Genomic DNA, 18,384 nt, shown 5'->3' on the forward strand with positions numbered 1-18,384 from the left:
CTTCAGTAGAACTTTACTTCCAACGTGGAACTCTTATAACACTAGAGCACAACAAAAAAAGGTAAAGCAGATAAACAAAGTATAAACTAAACATGCTTTTTAAAACAGATTTTTACTGGTGTATTTTAGAGGCATGATTTGACTAGGAAATGCTGTAGCTAAAGAGCCAGATATTAGAATCAGAACACTAAGCTTATTGGAGACAATGAAAGAAGTGGGGGATCCAGATCAAATTTTTAAAATAGTAAACAAATACATAAAATAAAAATAGGTACATTCAATAGCTACATCTATAAAACAGAGATATTTTATGACTGCACCTCCATTTTGCTTCTCACACACCAAAAGACCCTGTTCCTCGCCATTTCTTTGGTTCAATACAGGTGCTGTGGGACTTACACAAGACTGGATACTGAGACAATGCTCCAGTTCTGATCAGAATGATCTCTGCGTGTTGCTCAGACCTTTGCATGATACACAGTTCTTTAAAAAGGGTCAAAGACAAAGCCACCAGAAAAAAAGTGCTGTCATTAAGTTCTTTGATATCACAGACAACGGTCATAAGGTCCTCAGATGTCTGTCTGGACCTGAAATGTCAAAGTAAAATGAGGATTCCTGAAACGCTACTCTGTAAAGGAACAAGTCACAGAATGCAAATGGTGGTGTCATCCTCTTTGGCATTATTTTGAATGACTTCATAACAAGGGCCTGGTAGGCAATGAGCTTTTGGAAAGAACACTGACCCCGGATTTTAGTATCAGCATCACACAAGAAGCTAAATTATCTTGGTCAAATATACTCTCCATATACTCCAATACACCCCACAGTCCATATACTCCATATATGCTCCAAATATACTCTTGGTTTCTACAACGGAAAATGAAGGGTTTTCCCCTGGTGCCTCTGTACCTTTCTCCCAGTGTTTGAGTCTCCGCCATCTGTGAGGTCTTAGAGGTACGTTCCCCTGAGAAACTTGTTCCAAGAGGAGCAGATATTGTCACCATCTGTATTTTTCTGTGCCTCTCCCTTTTTTCTCTGCTGGCTGGAAATTTCTGAGACTCATTTTGCTTCAAGCAAACCATGGAACAGAAAGAAGCACTCATGGGAGTTTTGACTAAAGGCATCTAGAAGTTAAAATGTGAGAAAATGTATATAATGAGACCAGGATAACACAGCCACAGACCATCTAATGAAACAACTGTCTGAAAAACATTTAAGGAAAGCCACACTTAGAACCAAGGAACACATGTGGAGCAATGCACGAAGGATGCTCCACCTCCACGTCCCTCATCTCTGGGTGATACTAATAACAGCAAAGAATAGCTACACCCACAACTTAACAAAACAGCAAATCTAGCTTTGTGTGCATGCTCAGTCGCTTCAGCCATGTGGACTATAACCTGCAGGCTCCTCTGTCCATGGGATCCTCCAGGCAAGAATGCTGGAGTGGGTTGCCATGCCCTTCTCCAGGGGATCTTCCCCACCCAGGGATGGAACCCACATCTCCTTCTAGCCTTACTCTATGAAAATCCTGAATTGAAATTACTTTTAAGTCCTTCCTACAAACTAAAGGGCTTCCCTGGTGGTTCAGAAGGTAAAGCATCTGCCTGCAATGTGGGAGATCCAGGTTCTATCCCTGGGTTGGGAAGATCCCCTGGAGAAGGAAATGGCAACCCACTCTGGTACTCTTGCCTAGAAAATTCCATGGACGGAGGAGCCTGGTAGGCTACAGTCCATGGGGTCGCAAAGAGTTGGACATGACTGAGCAACCACTTTCTTTCTTTCAAACTAAAAAATATATGGTTCTACTGATGAGAAAGTATGAAGAAGTCAAATTAGTGTTTAAATATTCGGACTTAAACACTTTAAACTTTAACCACATCTTAAATAGCAAGAGTTCATTTGAAATAGTACCAGAAATAAATTATATGAAGGATTTTTTCCTGATAAATGTCAGATATTATTCACATGTTTCTCACAGTATGGCTTTAACTGAGAGTTAAACACAGTAGTGTATGGACATATGCCTATTTCTCCATATGGATAAATTCGCTTTGTAAAATAAAGGCACCATTATTATGTTCTGTGATCTAATGTCCTTCTTCTTATAAATGTTTATCATAAAATGATTAAGAAGAAGTCAGACAGACCTGGTTTGAATGATAACTCTGCCACTTATCAGCTGAGAATTAAGTGACTTTGGGGGCTTTCCCAGGTGGCTCAGTGGTAAAGAATCCACCTGAAAATGCAGGAGACATGGGTTCAACCGCTCAGTCAGGAAGATATCCTTAAAGAGGAAATAGCAAATCACTTTAGTATTCATGCTGGGATAATCCAATGGACAGAGGAGCCTGGTGGGTTATAGTCCATGGGGTCACAAAGTTGGACATGACGGAGCGGACACACACACACGTGACTTTGGACAATGTACTTTACCTCTTCAGTTCAGTTTACTTTACCAGTTCAGTTTCTACACCTGTAAAATGTAATGATCCCCTCCTCATGGAGTGCTGGAGAAAGGGCGTAGACTCTAAAACATAGTGCTCAGTAAGTTGTTTTGGCAACTTGTTGTTTTTGCAACTTGTGTGTGCATGGTCCCATTGCATGTGCATAGTCCAGGGAGATTAAAAAATAAATGCCAAAAAGTTGTTTGTATGTCCATTAGTTTGTGAGTTCCCAGCGACTTAGAAGATGTTTACACGTGTTGGCTCTGTATGAATTCAGAGTAGAGGTGGTTCGAGGAAGCTGCTATGAATTACTGGGCAAGACACCCCTTTCATCCCATCCCTTGTAGGGGGCAGTAGCAGCAGCAAGCCATCATTCAGCTGCAATACTAGATAGAATGAGAAGACCTCCCTATGTGAGCTGAGATCTTGGCTGGTTTCTTTCCTGAGGAAGCCCTAGTATATTAATGGAAGGGCAGCCCAAATGGAGGAAGCAGTGAGTGCAAAGCCCCTGGTTTAACAGAAGCATATCCAACGTGTCCAAAAAGCATCAAGAAAGTCACTGTGGCAAGAGAGGCGATGCAACAGAAGATGAGGGCCTGGAAGTAACCGGTGGGGAGGGGAAAGCACTGGTTTGTCAGGACTTTGGCTTTTACGGGCAGTCAAAGGACATGACTCACCACGCTTATCTCTCAAAAATACCGTTAAGCGAAGAACACAAATAATGATCGCACAGCATCATGCCATCCCTATAAATTTTGCCACATACAAAACAATACCATACCCTGTTTTAAAAGTTCTTGAAGTACAAACTAAACTGTGGGAATTAGGTTGGGAAGTGAAGAATCGGGAAACAAGTCAAGGAGGTCTAGTCTTGTCTATTCAGGCTGTTACAACAAATGCCACAGACTGGGTGACTTGTGAACAACAGAAATCTCATTTCTCACAGTCGGAGGCTGAGACAGCCAAGATGGAGACACCAGCAGACTGTTTGCTGAGGACTTGCTTCCTAGAGGGCAACTTCTTGCTGTGTGTCCTGACATGGTGGAAAGGATACAGATCTCTCTGGGGATTTTTTTTTTTTTTTTTTTTTTTGAGGAGAGCCTGACAGCTCTGCTTAGTTTATATAAATTGTTTCATCTGTAAAAGTTAGGGCCCCCAGACGACCAATCTCCCACCATCTTCCCCATGTCTGCCTATCCCTTGAAACTTCTGCACAGAGTCTGCCCTTAGCCTTGCTGGGAGCTGAGCATCAGAGCTCCAGATTCTTGGGCCAGAATGACCTAGACTATTTGGCACATGGATGAAAAGAGGGCAGCCTGCAGAACTGAACCCCGTTCTCTAAGTCCCCCACCATCACCCTAAGCCCTCTGGGTCTTCGCTGAACCCTGACTGATGCTGGAGTCTCTTCTGTAGGAATACTAAGCCCAACCATGAGGGTTATGACCTAGTTACCTTTCCAAAGGCCTCATCTCCTAATACCATCATGCTTGGAAGTTAGGACTCAACATAGGAATGGGGGTGGGAGGACACATCAGACTGTAGCAGGACTTAGCTTTACCTGTAATATTTTTTCACGGGCCAACATATATCTATATTAATTATATGCATCCAAAATATACCAATAGGGCTATATGTATGAGTATGAATACACACACATTTTTTTAAGTCTCTAAGAAAGCATGCCAAAGTGTTAGCATTTAGAAAATGAGCACATGAGAAACTTTGTATGACTTTTAAACATTTTTAATATCAAAAATTAAAGAGAAACGTACATCTCTTCAGTGTGTACCCCAGTCATATACCATCTTCTTGGATTTCTTTCATCACCCTCATCAGTGAACAGGTTGTCTTGCATAATTCTGATTCATTTGTCTATTTCACTGACCACACTATGATTGTGACCATGACAAATCTGATAAACCAGATTTCTATGCCATCACACAAACATTGATAAAAATGTTAATCAACACAGACCAAACAGGAACTCGTGGACCCCTCTATAGCCTGTCCCCTACATGAGCCTTTTTGGGATACAGGTGATCCCCATTAACCTACGTGAACTCCAGCTTAGCCCACATTTCCCCATCTTGTCCAGAAAGACAGCGGGAGAATCTTTGTCACATACACTATTAAAAGTAGAATATACTACATATTTTAAAACTTCTCCTTATCAGGTGCAGACATAGAGAACAGACTTCTGGACATGGGGTGGGGGAAGGAAAGGGAGGGACAAATGGAGAGAGGAGCATGGAAATATATACACACTACCGTAGGTAAAGTGGATAGCCAGTGGGAATTGGCTGTATGATGCAGGGAACTCAAACCAGGGGTCTGTGACAACCTAGAGGGGTGGGATAGGGTAGGAGGTGGCAGGGAGGTCCAAGAGGAAATCCACATATGTTTACCTCTGGCTGATTCATGTGGATGTCTGGCAGAAACCGACACAGTATTGTAAAGTAATTATCCTTCAAGTAAAAATAAATAATTTTTTTTTAAATTCTCTTTATGAAAAGCAGATAAAACACTGATGTTTTACAGACAAGGCTCTACGGACCCCTGTAATCTTTCCTGCTGCTACTGCTGCTGCTAAGTCACTTCAGTCGTGTCTGACTCTGTGCAACCCCATAGACGGCAGCCCACCAGGCTCCCCCATCCCTGGGATTCTCCAGGCAAGAACCCTGGAGTGGGTTGCCATTTCCTTCTCCAGTGCATGAAAGTGAAAAGTGAAAGTGAAGTTGCTCAGTCATGTCCGACTCTTAGCGACCCCATGGACTGCAGCCTACTAGGCTCCCCTGCCCATGGGATTTTCCAGGCAAGACTACTGGAGTGGGGTGCCATTGCTTTCTCCGAATCTTTCCTGAGTTAATCTATTTCACCTGGTGAGATGCTGCGTCTTTAACCACACACAAAGGGCACTCGGGGTTAATCAAAATGCATAGGCACTGAATACAGCAACCTCTGCTGAAAGAAATAAAACCAATTAACTGCAAGTGATTATTTAACTTTCTAATATGATAGTATCAGCCTTGTGCACTGATTATTCCTCAACAAATGCACCTGTTAGGCTATTACACATGCATGAGTATCAGATTATATAATCCCATAGACAACAGCCTAAGAAATATTTCTGCATGCAAAGACAACAAAATCAGGTAAAATGTTTTTTGGTCATTAAAGTCTAAAGATGACTATCTTATATAATGACTGTAGGTGGTATAGGAAAGAATATGTATTGTGCTTTGAAAAACTCTACATCCATAGATAATGTGACAGTAATATGACCCATCTCACAGAATGCCTTTGCTTGAGAACAATTTCATGAGCACCATTTGAGAAAATTAGATCCATCGTCCCTCCATTTAGAAATGATTCTGGCTTATGTAACAAACCATGTTTTATCTCTTCCCTCCCTCTGCGGTCTTCAAGAACATTTTTCAGAAGAGCAGAAGGTTTATGCCTCTCCGTTTCTAGGGCTCCTGCTGCTTCTGCTTATTCACCACCTAAAGTCTTAATTCTCTCTTTGTAACACCACAACTGACTACTGCGGAGATAATTTTGACATAATCATGCTAGAATTGTGACCTGGGGACAGCGATCACAGGGAAGTGGAAGAAGTCTTACAATGGGTCCTAAATCACAAAGAAGTAACAGAATAATTTTCACTCAAATGATCTGTTCTAGTGTCACTACAGCGAAAACTAAAATTCACAGGCTTGCTTTTCCTCCTCTACTGGGCTTTTAAAACTCATTTCCAAGATTGTTATTGAAGTTGGTAACTTCTTCACAGCTAGATTTTGACGAGAGAGGTAAACTCTGGTCACTTTAAAAATGTCATCACTAAAAATTGGTTGAGTTGAGCTGGGTAAAATGTGTTGGATAAATCAACAGCAGCTTATAACTTTAGCATAATTCAGAAATGAATTTCATACCTAAATCTCATCTCCACACTTTCCAAGGTAGGGGATTTGACTCTAGATCAGTCAACATAAGGACAAATTCATTCAGGTAAGTTGGAGCATTACTGTGAGCCCCTGTTGAATAACAAAGTAAAATTCAAAGCAGCCCACGCTAAAACTGAACAGAAGAAATACACCCCACTGTGCCTCTGCTGGGTCTTGGCATACACAGATGGGTTGTTACACAGCCAGGGCAGCCTAAGGAATTGTAAAACTTTAGTTCTGCCTTTCTCGCAGGCTGCTATGATGTTCAGTTGCTTGGTTTATTTCCACTTTTCCATATTGGCTTCTCTTTCTCTCAGAAACCCTAAAATTATTTTTCAACCTGATGTCAAAGAGTCAAACAAAGTACAGTGTGAAAAGTTGGGGGCATATTTTAGCCACATCCCAATTCATTAAAAAAAAACAAAAACAAAAACTAAATTACTGTTGAAATGACTTCACTTTGCTGACAAAGGTCCATATAGTCGCTATGGTTTTTCCAGTAGTCATGTGTGAATGTGAGAGTTGGACCATAAAGAAAACTGAGTGATGAAGAATTGATACTTTTGAACTAGGTGTTGGAGAAGACTCGAGAGTCCCTTGGACTGCAAGGAGATCAAACCAGTCAATCCTAAAGGAAATCAGTCCTGAATATTCACTGGAAGGACTGATGCTGAAGCTGAAACTCCAATACTTTGGCCACCTGATGCAAAGAACTGACTCCTTAGAAAAGACCCTGATGCTGGGAAAGATCGAAGGCAGGAGAAGGGGACAACAGAGGATGAGATGGTTGGATGGCATCACCAACTTGATGGACATGAGTTTGAGCAAGCTCTGGGAGTTGGTGATGGACAGGGAGGCCTGGTGTGCTGCAGTCCATGGGGTTGCAAAGAGTCGGACACAACTGAGCAACTGAACTGACTGAAATGAGTGTGGTGGACACAGTCTAATGTGACCCCAAAGTCACAATGAGTAACTCCCTCCTTGCTATTACAGATGGGACTTGTGATTTGCTTCCAAGCTATAGAATATGGCAAAAGTGATGGAATGTCACTCCTGAGACTATGCTATACAGTATGGGCTTCCCTGGTGGCTTAATCAGTAAAGAATCTGCCTGCAGTGCAGGAGACCCAGGTTCGATCCCTGTGTTGGGAAGACCCCCTGAAGAAGGAAATGGCAACCCACTCCAGTATTCTTGCCTGGAAAATCTCATGGACAGAGGACAGAGGAGCCTGGCAGGCTACAATCCATGTGGTCGCAAGAATCAGACACAACTTAGCAACTAAACCACCACATGTCTACAAGACTCCATCTTACCAAACTGGATAGAAAGGCCATCCCACTAGCCTTGACAAATCAAACTGTGTTGTGAACTGCCTATGGAGAGGAGCATGTGGCAGGGAACTGGAGGTGGCCTCTAGGACCTGAGTGCCATAGTCTTTCAACCACAGGAAAACTGAATTCTTCATCATCCATGCAAGATTTGAAGAAGACTCTAAACTCTGGAAAGGAATGCAGCTACTCCGGAAAGGAATGCAGCTCAGCCAGTATCTTGATCATAGCTTTGTGAGATGGTGAACAGAAGATTCAGATAAGCTCTGCCCTGACTGCTAATACACAGTAACTTGAGGTAATCAATGTCAGCTGTTTTGAGCCAATAAACTTAGGATAATTTGTTATGCAGTGATAGAAAACTAATACAGTGACCAACAAAACAATCATATTAAAAAATACCTGCATAACCACTAGAAATCAAGGATTGGTGCCACCTGCAGATCAGAAATCTACAGTTTAATCTCCAAATACAGTCTAAGTGGTCCTGAGTCAAATAAAGATGATGAAAGCTGCCCACTTCCTGAGAACAACGTTTCTAGATGGTAGGGTGAGGAACTAATAGACCCCCAATGACACCGTTATATTATTGAGGATCCATCTGTATGCAAGCAAAGAAAGCATAACTCAAGTGACTTAGCAATAAAGGAACTTTAATAACTTAGGAAAAGATAAATGTAGAAGAATGTCTTTCTAGAGTCCAATGACAACTATTTCAGCGACTCAGTGACGTCACTGAGGCCCAGTTTTGTTTTGTTTTTTTCCCAACTCCACTCTCCCAGCCCTGGTGTCAGATATATCCTAAGACTGGCTTCTTCGCCAATACAGTTGCCAACAGTTCCAGTGCCACACACCTCCTCTTTCACATCCATCAGAAAAGAGAGCTGTTCTGTATTCTCAGCAAAATTCCCAAGAGTCACATTGACTGGACTGGACTGGCTTAGTTGACATGTCATCCTCCAAACACTCCTCGCAGCCAGGGGGCTGGAAGCCATAGTTGGCTTAACAAGGGTCATATGTTCCACCCTTCAAGCTGGGCATGGAACAAGCATGATGGAAACACATAAAACCTAATGGAAGTCACAGGTCTTTGGAAAGGGGAAGAGGTCAAGGATCCAGGGAGGCTACTAACAAATGTGTACTATAACCCCAAGCTGAAGAGGAGAGTCTGGTGCTGCACTATAACTCAGGAAGGAGTGCACTGAGAACCCATTGCTAAGTCCAGCCCTAGGGCTCTCACCTCAGCTAATAATGAACAGCTGCTGCACTGGGAGGCCTCAGACTTCCTTCCCAGTAAAGAGCCTCAGCAAGCAGAAGACTAAGCACGACGGGGTGCTGTTCTGCCCTAAACGTGTGCAATGGCACAGAAAGCTAGTTGTGACTGCAGCTGTGGCTCTAGATCCTTCTCTATGCCTCTTAGTCTTAAAAATCATTGAGCAAGCCATCTGATGATATAATTATATTTTTCTCATTTCTTCCTTTAAACAAATTCTATTTGAGATAGCTTGTCATAAATCCACACATTATCAGAACCCAGACCAATGCTTATTGGAGACCAAACAGGTAAATACTTCCCTTTACAATAATAGTAAATAGAATAACTACAGAGCCCATTAAAAGAGGCTACACAACATGGGAATAAAATAAAAGATTCTGAGATGGCTAGAAGAGCTGTCTTTCTTTGAAATCAAGTTATTTCAAGAAATAGAAAAATCAGAAGTTATCTGATTCAGGATTCTTTGACTTCAATTTTTAGATCACAAGTGTATAGCACAATGTAGCATATACCTCCACTTATAATACATTAAATAATTCATATTTGAACACGATTCAAGACCCTAGAGTGTATCATCATGGAAAGGAAACATTTGCAATAAAAAAAAGAGTGACAGTGGAACAGTCCTCTTTATCTTAAAAGTAAAATGGACGTTAAAACCATTATGTTGTTGTTGTTTAGTTGCTAAATCGTGTCCAACTCTTTTGCAACCCCATGGACTGTAGCCCACCCAGCTCCTCCATTCATGGGATTTCCCAAACAAAGAATACTGGAGTGGGTTGTCCTTTCCTCCTGCAGGAGATCTTCCCTACTCAGGATCAAACCTACATCTCCTGCATTGGCAGACAAATTCTTTACCAGTGAGCCATCTGGGAGGCAAAGTTATTACAGAAGCAGTTAAAATCCAGTTTGGACTGTGAAGAAAATGGAACAAGCAAAATAGTGAATGATGTCAAGACATTATCCCCAACTACAAAGGAGAAGGTAAAACCAATAAAAATAATGTAGAGAAGACGTGAAATATCAGAGTCAGGTGATAATAGCAGATGTCCCCCAAAGAAAGAGAACTAACAAAAGAGAGAGCTGGAAGAAGCACAAGCTGGAATCAAGATTGCCGGGAGAAATGTCAATAACCTCAGATATGCAGATGACACCACCCTTAAGGCAGAAAGTGAAGAGGAACTAAAAAGCCTCTTGATGAAAGTGAAAGAGGAGAGTGAAAAGTTGGCTTAAAGCTCAACATTCAGAAAACGAAGATCATGGCATCCGGTCCCATCACTTCATGGGAAATAGATGAGGAAACAGTGGAAACAGTGGCAGACTTTATTTTGGGGGGCTCCAAAATCACTGCAGATGGTAACTGCAGCCATGAAATTAAAAGACGCTTACTCCTTGGAAGGAAAGTTATGCCCAACCTAGATAGCATATTCAAAAGCAGAGACATTATTTTGCCAACGAAGTTCCGTCTAGTCAAGGCTATGGTTTTTCCAGTGGTCATGTATGGATGTGAGAGTTGGACTCTGAAGAAAGCTGAGTGCCAAAGAATCGATGCTTTTGAACTGTGGTGTTGGAGAAGACTCGAGAGTCCCTTGGACTGCAAGGAGATCCAACCAGTCCATTCTGAAGGAGATCAGTCCTGGGTGTTCTTTGGAAGGATTGATGCTAAAGCTGAAACTCCAATACTTTGGCCACCTCATGTGAAGAGTTGACTCATTGGAAAAGACTCTGATGCTGGGAGGGATTGAGGGCAGGAGGAGAAGGGGACGACAGAGGATGAGATGGCTGGATGGCATCACCGACTCCATGGACGTGAGTCTGAGTGAACTCCGGGAGTTGGTGATGGACAGGGAGGCCTGGTGTGCTGCGATTCATGGGGTCGCAAAGAGTCAGACACGACTGAGCAACTAAACTGAACTGATAATTAAGTAGTTGATAGTACATACCAAATCCTAGGCAAAATTAAACCCACTCTTACATATCCTGACTGAACACTTCTAATTTCAAGTATAAAGAAACAATTTTTTTAAAGAAAAAATATAGGAACAAATAGTTAAAAAATATATACATCACAAAGAAAAGTTTGTAAAGTTTTAAGTACCCACTAAAGAGCAACAAGTCTATTGACTTCCTGTCACAAATACTATTGACTGAAAATCTTATAAAAACATCTACAGACTTTTAGAAGAAAATATTTTAGTTCAAGAATTCTACATCCAGCATTCATATGTTATAGCAGATATGCAATGGCTCAGAATATGTACTGCCTAGAAAAACTTTCTTGAACAAACAACTCAAAGATGTTGAGATGTATCTGTAGACATTGAAATTAACCATTTTAAACACGGCTGCACTGGACTTTTATAACCCTAAAACCTAAAAAATAGCTCAAATAAAAATTATACCTCTTTTCAGGCAAAAATATACAATAGGGCAAAGACAGCCTCTTCAATAAGTGGTGCTGGGAAAACTGGACAGCCACATGTGAACAAAATGAAATTAGAACATTTCCTAATGCCATACACAAGGATAAACTCAAAACGGATTAAAGACCTAAATGTAAGACCAGAAACTATGTAACTCTTAGAGGAAAACACATGCAAAACACTCAATAAAAAAAGCAAGATCCTCTGTGACCCACCTCCTAGACTAATGCAAATAAAAACAAAAGTAAACAGGTGGACTTAATTAAGCTTAAAAGCTTTTGCACAGCAAAGGAAACTATAAAACGGTGAAAAGACAACCCTCAGAATGGGAGAGAATAATAGCAAATGAAACAACTGACAAAGGATTAATTTCCAAAATATACAAGCAGCTCATGCAACTCAATAGCAGGAAAACAAACCACCCAATCAAAAAGTGGGGAAAAGACCTAAACAGACATTTCTCCAAAGAAGACATACAGATGGCTAACAAACACACGAAAAGATGCTCAGCATTGCTCATTATTAGAGAAATGCATATCAAAACTGCAATGAGGTAACTCCTCACACCAGTCAGAATGGCCATAATCAAAAATTCTACAAACAATAAATGCTGGAGACGGTGTGGAGAAAAGGGAACCCTGTTGCACTTTTGGTTGGGAATGTAAATTGATACAGTCACTATGGAAGACAGTATGGAGATTCCTTAAAAAACTAGGAATAAAACCAGAATATGACCCAGCAATCCCACTTCTAGACATATATCCTGAGGAAAGCAAAATTGAAAAAGACACATGTACTCCAATGTTCACTGCAGTGCTATCTACAATAGCTAGAACATGGAAGCAGCCAAGACGTCCACTGACAGATGAACGGCTAAAGCAGCAGTGGTACATACACACAACAGAATATTACTCAGCCATAAAAAGGAACGCATTTGAGTCAGCTCTAATGAGGTGGATGAACTAGAGCCTACTATACAGAGTGAAGTAAGTCAGAAAGAGAAAAATATCGTATACTGATGCATATATACGGAATCTAGAAAAGATGGCACTGATGAATTTATTTGCAGGGCAGCAATGGAGAAACAGACATAAAGAATAGACTTATGGACATGGGGAGAGGGGAGGAGAGGGTGAGATGTATGGAGAGAGTAACATGGAAATTTATATTACCATATGTAAAATAGATAGCCAATGGGGATTTGCTCTGTCTCAGGGAACTCAAACAGGGGCTCTCTATTAACCTAGAGTGGTGGGATGGGGAGAGAGATGGGATGGGAGTGGGGTTCAAGAGAGAGGGGTCCTATGCATACCTATGGCTGATTCATGTTGATGACTGACAGAAGACAACAAAATTCTGTAAAAAATTATCCTTCAATTAAAAAACAAATATTTTTTTAAATTTTTAAAAATAGAAAAGAAATCATACCTCTTTTCAAACACTAGGAAAACAAGCTTTTTAAGAAATTTTTCAATTGAAGACCCATATTGGCCTGGAAGACAGTGTAAACAAGAAGGCAAAGCAGGATACAATGTTAGCACAGGCAGGCTCTTTCACTTGTACTCAAGCAAAGCGTATGTAAACAGAGAAGTGCACGCAGTGTAAGTGACCAGTGAATGAATTTCCACAAAGACAACATCCAGGTGCCAGCACACAGGTCAGGAGACTGAACGTACAGGGATCCCAGGAGTCCCACTCTTGACTCAGTCACTGTCCCTTCCCAAGACGAAAATCTCAATTCTAACTCCCAATACTGTTGCTTAACTTGGCCCATTCTTGTTGTTATTATAAATACAAACACAGAGTCTGGCTTCTTTCTCTGAACTTTGTGTTTGGGACTAGAGCAACTGTTCCTTCACCCTCAGAGTTTACTATATCAATGTATTTGTTGATGATGGACATTCTATTAAAATGGACATTGGGATTGTTTCCAGTCTAGGGCCATTCTCTGATTCTGTTAGAAGAAATAAAAGTCTATCAACACAAAGATCAATGAGAGCCAGCACCAGCCTGAGTCCGGGAGACCTGGAGTACAGTGAACTGGACCCTGCTTGTCCTCCCTAACACAGGGAGCCTGTTCTCAGGTCTAGCCCTTTTACACAGATACGGAAGTGTGGGAATAGGAATGTGGTATTGCCAGATGGTTCACTGAAAAATAAAACTTGCGATCAAAACAACAAAACAAAAAAACTTGCAATCCAAACTTTTCTATAAAAACGCTTAACTTTTAATGTGGGATTTTTTTTTTTTTAACTGGAAGGTCACACAGATATAGAAAACAAACTTATGGATACTAAGGGGGAAAGGTGGGGAGGGATGAATTGAGAGATTTGGGATTGACACACATACACAGTGATATATATAAAACAGATAACTAATAAGAAAGCTACTGTACAGCACAAGGAACGCTACTCAATACTCTCATGACCTCTATGAGAACAGAATCTAAGGAAGAGTAGATTTACGTATATGTTTAACTGAATCACTTTGCTGTACAGCAAAAACTAACACAAAATCAACTATTCTCCAATTTTTTTATAAAATAAAAAAAAAAAACTAGAAGTCCAGTCAGAATTCTACAGCTTGAAGCCTCAGATCTAGGTATTCATGATACAAAAAGAGCTTATCAGGATTTAGACTTTGTGAAGGGGCTCATCCCAAGCGGCTTTCTCCCCAGTGAAGACTTATCCTGATCAAGTAAAGGCTTTGTTTCAAGGCTTCCCTGGTAGCTCAGAAGTTAAAGCATCTGCCTCCAATGCAGGAGACCCAGGTTCCATCCCTGGGTTGGGAAGATCCCCTGGAGAAGGAAATGGCAACCCATTCCAGTATTCTTGCCTGGAGAATCTCATGGACGGAGGAGTCTGGTAGGCTACAGTCCACGGGGTCCCAAAGAGTCGGACACGACTGAGCGACTTCACTTTCACTTTCGTTTCAAGAAGGTTGCCCCAGGTCCTGAGGGAAAAGCTGGCCCTCAGGATCCCCTCTGCACCATGGCAGCCCTTCCCCAATCAAAATGCCTCCCTGTCCCTTTTATTCTTTAGAGGTTAAATTATCCTTTTTCCCCCTATAATCCTTTGTGACCTTTCTGTAGACTCTTAATTTTCTTATTTAAGATACAACCAGAGGTTGAAAGTTTCTGGATGGGTGTCAAATATCCCATTATCATCATCCCCCAGGAGACACAGTTTTACAATCAGGCTTGCGTGAGGGGACTTGCCGATGAAGTTCAACCTTCACTTCCACAAACCCAAAGCTAAAATACTTGATTCATTTTTCTTTCTTCCTCAACTGAAACAATTCATTGCTACATAGCCTTGGCAGGAGCTCAGACTATTTATGCTGGCTCCATGCTGGCAAAATAAAGAAATGCCCTTGATACCGCATTTTGGGTTTGACAGTGTCAGTAGTAAAGTGAGAAGGTCAAGTCATTTTTCAAAGTTCTAAGTAAATGATGTTCTAAAGAGACCAATATGAAAGGATTAAGGACTAATGCAAAGGTTATCACAAGGCCAACGTCTATAAATTAGATCTTTTCCCCCCCTAAGGCAGCAGTTCTCAAATCTTTCATCTGTAAAAAATCACTGGGAGACTGGGGGCCCCACCCCTAGATATTCTGACTCAGGAGGTGGGGAGGGGCAAGAATTCACCTTTCAAACCAAGTCTAAAGCGGTACTGATGCTTTTGACCCAGGGAGCCCACTGTGAGAATCACTGACCTAAAGAAACCTTCACAGTAAGTATCTGCAATGATTCTAAACAATGAAAACCAGTAAATTAGACCGAATTAGAATTTGTTTGTATTTGCTTTTGTAAAGAGTCTGAAGAAATATTTTTTAAGATGGTGTACATTCCTGGGACTGTATGCCGTATCTCCATCTAGACACCAAAGGTTTTCTGGGGTACTGCTCAAATGAGAATACCGGGAGATACAAACGTTTTCCGTTTGCATTTTAATTACTTGAAAATTAACGCTCACAAATGTGTTCCCAAGTACAATGATCGTTTCCTCTATTATTCAATGCTTATCCAAAGATTCCACTGAAGTGAACTGAACTGTTAGTTGCTCAGTTGTGTCCAACTGTCTGCAACCCCATGGTTGCTCAGTTGTGTCCAACTGTCTGCAACCCCATGTGGACTGTAGCCCACAAGGCTCCTCTGTCCATGAGATTTCCCAGGCAAGAATACTGGAGTGGATTGCCACTTCCTTCTCCAGAGAATCTTCCCCATGAGGGAAGCCAATGCTTATTAAAACACTCCACTAAATAAATACAAAATGTTTTAGGATGTAAGCACTGTAAGGTTGAAAGGAATGTTTTCTCACAACTTTGGAGAAAGCAAACGGATAAGATACCTAAAACTGTCTCACTGAGCTATCAGTGATGCTCACCGAGTACCGAAGGGGAAGTAAAAAGCCACATTTGCATCCTCCCTTTATTGGATCAGTTACTGTTCAGTAGAAACAAATCACCTGACCTGGGCGGTCTTAGATTCTGAACTTGCTTTCCCTTAGACCTTTTCATAAACAAATAACTAGAAATTTCTCTAAGAAGGGGAGAGGCCAGTTCCTCCTTTCAGCTCCTGTCAAGTGTGCCTGTGCTCAGCCAGGAGGGTTCATTGTTACAGGCGTGGAACCTGTTCTTCCGAAACCTCGCCTGGGAGCTTGCTCTGAGGTCTGCAGGCTCCCCTGTCAGGACCCACCTGGACAATGTCACCTTCAGAGGCAGACCATCCCACAGGTATCAGAGGTGATGTTCAGCTGCTACTGGGTTCTCTTCTTGCATTTTTCATTTGTTCAGATCCTGTTGCTACCAGTTTCTCTTGGTCCTGTCTTGCTGGTCTCGCAGGTCTAAGCATAATGGGTGAATCATTAATCTGTGCGGTTTAATTTCAAGTACACTGAGATTGCTTTCCCCAACAGTGAGGGTGGTGGTTGCTGGCTTCTTAAAGCTTGGGTGATCAAAGCCTGGTGAATTCACTTTATAATACAGTGATCATTTATTGATTCAGTCTTCTAGGGAAGTAAAGGAGAAGAGATAGCCTGAACTTTTTGGTTAACTTTTGGCTTCTTATCAGATCCATGGGGATAATCATTTAGAGAGGGCCTCCCAGGAGCCTCACCTATTATCCCTGCAAGGAGCTTGTGAGGGAGGGACTTTATTATCCTTTCATAAATGTGGCCTGGAGGCTGACCCAGGCAGAGAGGCTTGTCCCAAGTCACAGGGCTAGCTGGTGCTTAGGCAGAGAGAGCAAGCAGATGGTTAACTCTAGAGCCTGGGCTTCTCTTCTCAGCAATGGCCTTCCAAAGCTCTGCTGTAGCTAAAGTTTCTTCAGTTCTACAGTGAGGGATGTCAGCAGTTACTGCTGTCTTGGTTCCAATATTTGAGACACTGGCCAGTAAATAATACTTAATGACCCTTGGAAACAATGGAAACATTGAGAGACTTTATTTTCCTGGGCTCCAAAATCACTGCAGATGGTGACTGCAGCCAAGAAATTAAAAGACGCTTGCTCCTTGGGTGAAAAGCTATGACAAACTTAGACAGCCTATTAAAAAGCAGAAGCATTACTTTGCCAACAAAGGTCCATCTAGTCAAATCCATGGTTTTTCCAGTAGTCATGAATGGATGTGAGAGCTGGACTATAAAGAAAGCTGAGCACTGAAGAAATCATGCTTTTGAATTGTGGTGCTTGAGAAGACTCTTGAGAGTCCCTTGGACAGCAAGGAGACCAAACCAGTCAATCCTAAAGGAAATCAGTCCTGAATATTCAAAGGAAGGACTGATGCTGAAGCTGAAGCTCCAATACTTTGGCCCACCTGATGCGAAGATCTGACTCACTGGAAAAGACCTTAATGCTGGGAAAGATTGAAGGCAAGAGAAGGAGATGACAGGATGAGATGGTTGGATGACATCAGTGACTCAAGGAACATGAGTTTGAGCAAGCTCTAGGAGTTGGTGATGGACAGGGAAGCCTGGCGTGCTGCAGTCCATGGGGTCGCAAAGAGTCGGACACGACTGAGCAACTGAACTGAACTGAATGATCTTGGGTATAATAACCAGGTACTAACTGCCACACCCTAAGTCAGGACAATTAGAAGGAAATCTGAAGCAATGTCCTAACCCCTCTAAGGAGAAGAAAGAAGGTACAAGAAACCCAAGCACTAAGAATTCTGAGAGAAATATTATGCAAGTGCCTATGTAAACATTCTGAACTCCTTTAGCCATGTTGCTGCCTGGAATTATAACAATGCTTTGCTGAGAAACACAATATAATCCCCCAGTTGTGGTATACATGTGTAGAAGTAACTCCAGCCCTCAGCTCAGCCATTTGTCAGGAGAATGAGGAATGAGGTCCTCCAGTAAAGAACCTGAAAAGAGACCTAATATACCTGTTTTCATTAGTAATCATTCTTCTCCTACAAAGAACATGGTATCAGCCAGAAATAACCTAAAATCTAAAATCAAAACCAGTTCAACCTCACCGTAACTAAAATGTTAAGTTTCCTAGCAGGTATTACTCTCTCCCTTTGCCCCCCACATAAGGGTACCGCGTGCATTTTTGTTCTACATGTGAAGCTCTGTTAACATTTGAGACTTGGCTCAAAATATTAAAGCAAACCCAGGGTTAAGAATCTCAGGTTTTCTTTTGTAGATAAGAGTCTGTTAACGTCAGTTGATATCTAAGTAGTTCCTTAAACAACTCTCCAGTCTAAAATCCAGCATCTGGTAGTTTCACTTGGCTTTAAACCAGAGGAGAGCCAGGGAATAAATGTAAGAGAATAGAGTCTCCCTAAATCAATGTCACAGCATTGTAATAGCAATATCATGATGTTGGGCTCCTCCCGTGCTCCTCCCGTTTACTGATAAGAGTAAATCTAAGAGCCTATTAATTCTCTTGACACAGGATTACTGGACTTCTATGCCTGAAACAGATTAGAAGAAACCAAGGAATGAAAGAACCTGCCATAGG

General features: G+C 41.6%; 1 protein-coding gene across 4 annotated transcripts in view; it reads right to left on the bottom strand.

The window, feature by feature from the left end:
* LOC147371400 (uncharacterized) overlaps positions 1-18,384 on the bottom strand; it is a 60,909-nt gene that overhangs the window by 39,635 nt on the left and 2,890 nt on the right. For 2 of the 4 annotated variants that reach the window (XR_015163546.1, XR_015163545.1), the window contains exon 2: positions 16,114-16,261. Coding sequence is in view for 1 of the 4 variants with exons in the window: in XM_086399031.1 (XP_086255157.1) it covers positions 335-587; positions 910-1,124 (468 nt within the window). In the remaining 3 variants the exon portion in view is untranslated. Of the gene's footprint in view, positions 588-909; positions 1,125-16,113; positions 16,262-18,384 lie in introns of those variants that run through there. The other 2 variants (XM_086399031.1, XR_015163544.1) reach the window with 2 other exon arrangements.

The sequence above is a fragment of the Bos grunniens genome, chromosome 5, assembly GCF_055505025.1.
Source record: "Bos grunniens cultivar Pamir isolate PY7600 chromosome 5, Bosgru_T2T1.0, whole genome shotgun sequence".
In the NCBI taxonomy this organism is placed as follows: Eukaryota; Metazoa; Chordata; class Mammalia; order Artiodactyla; family Bovidae; genus Bos; species Bos grunniens.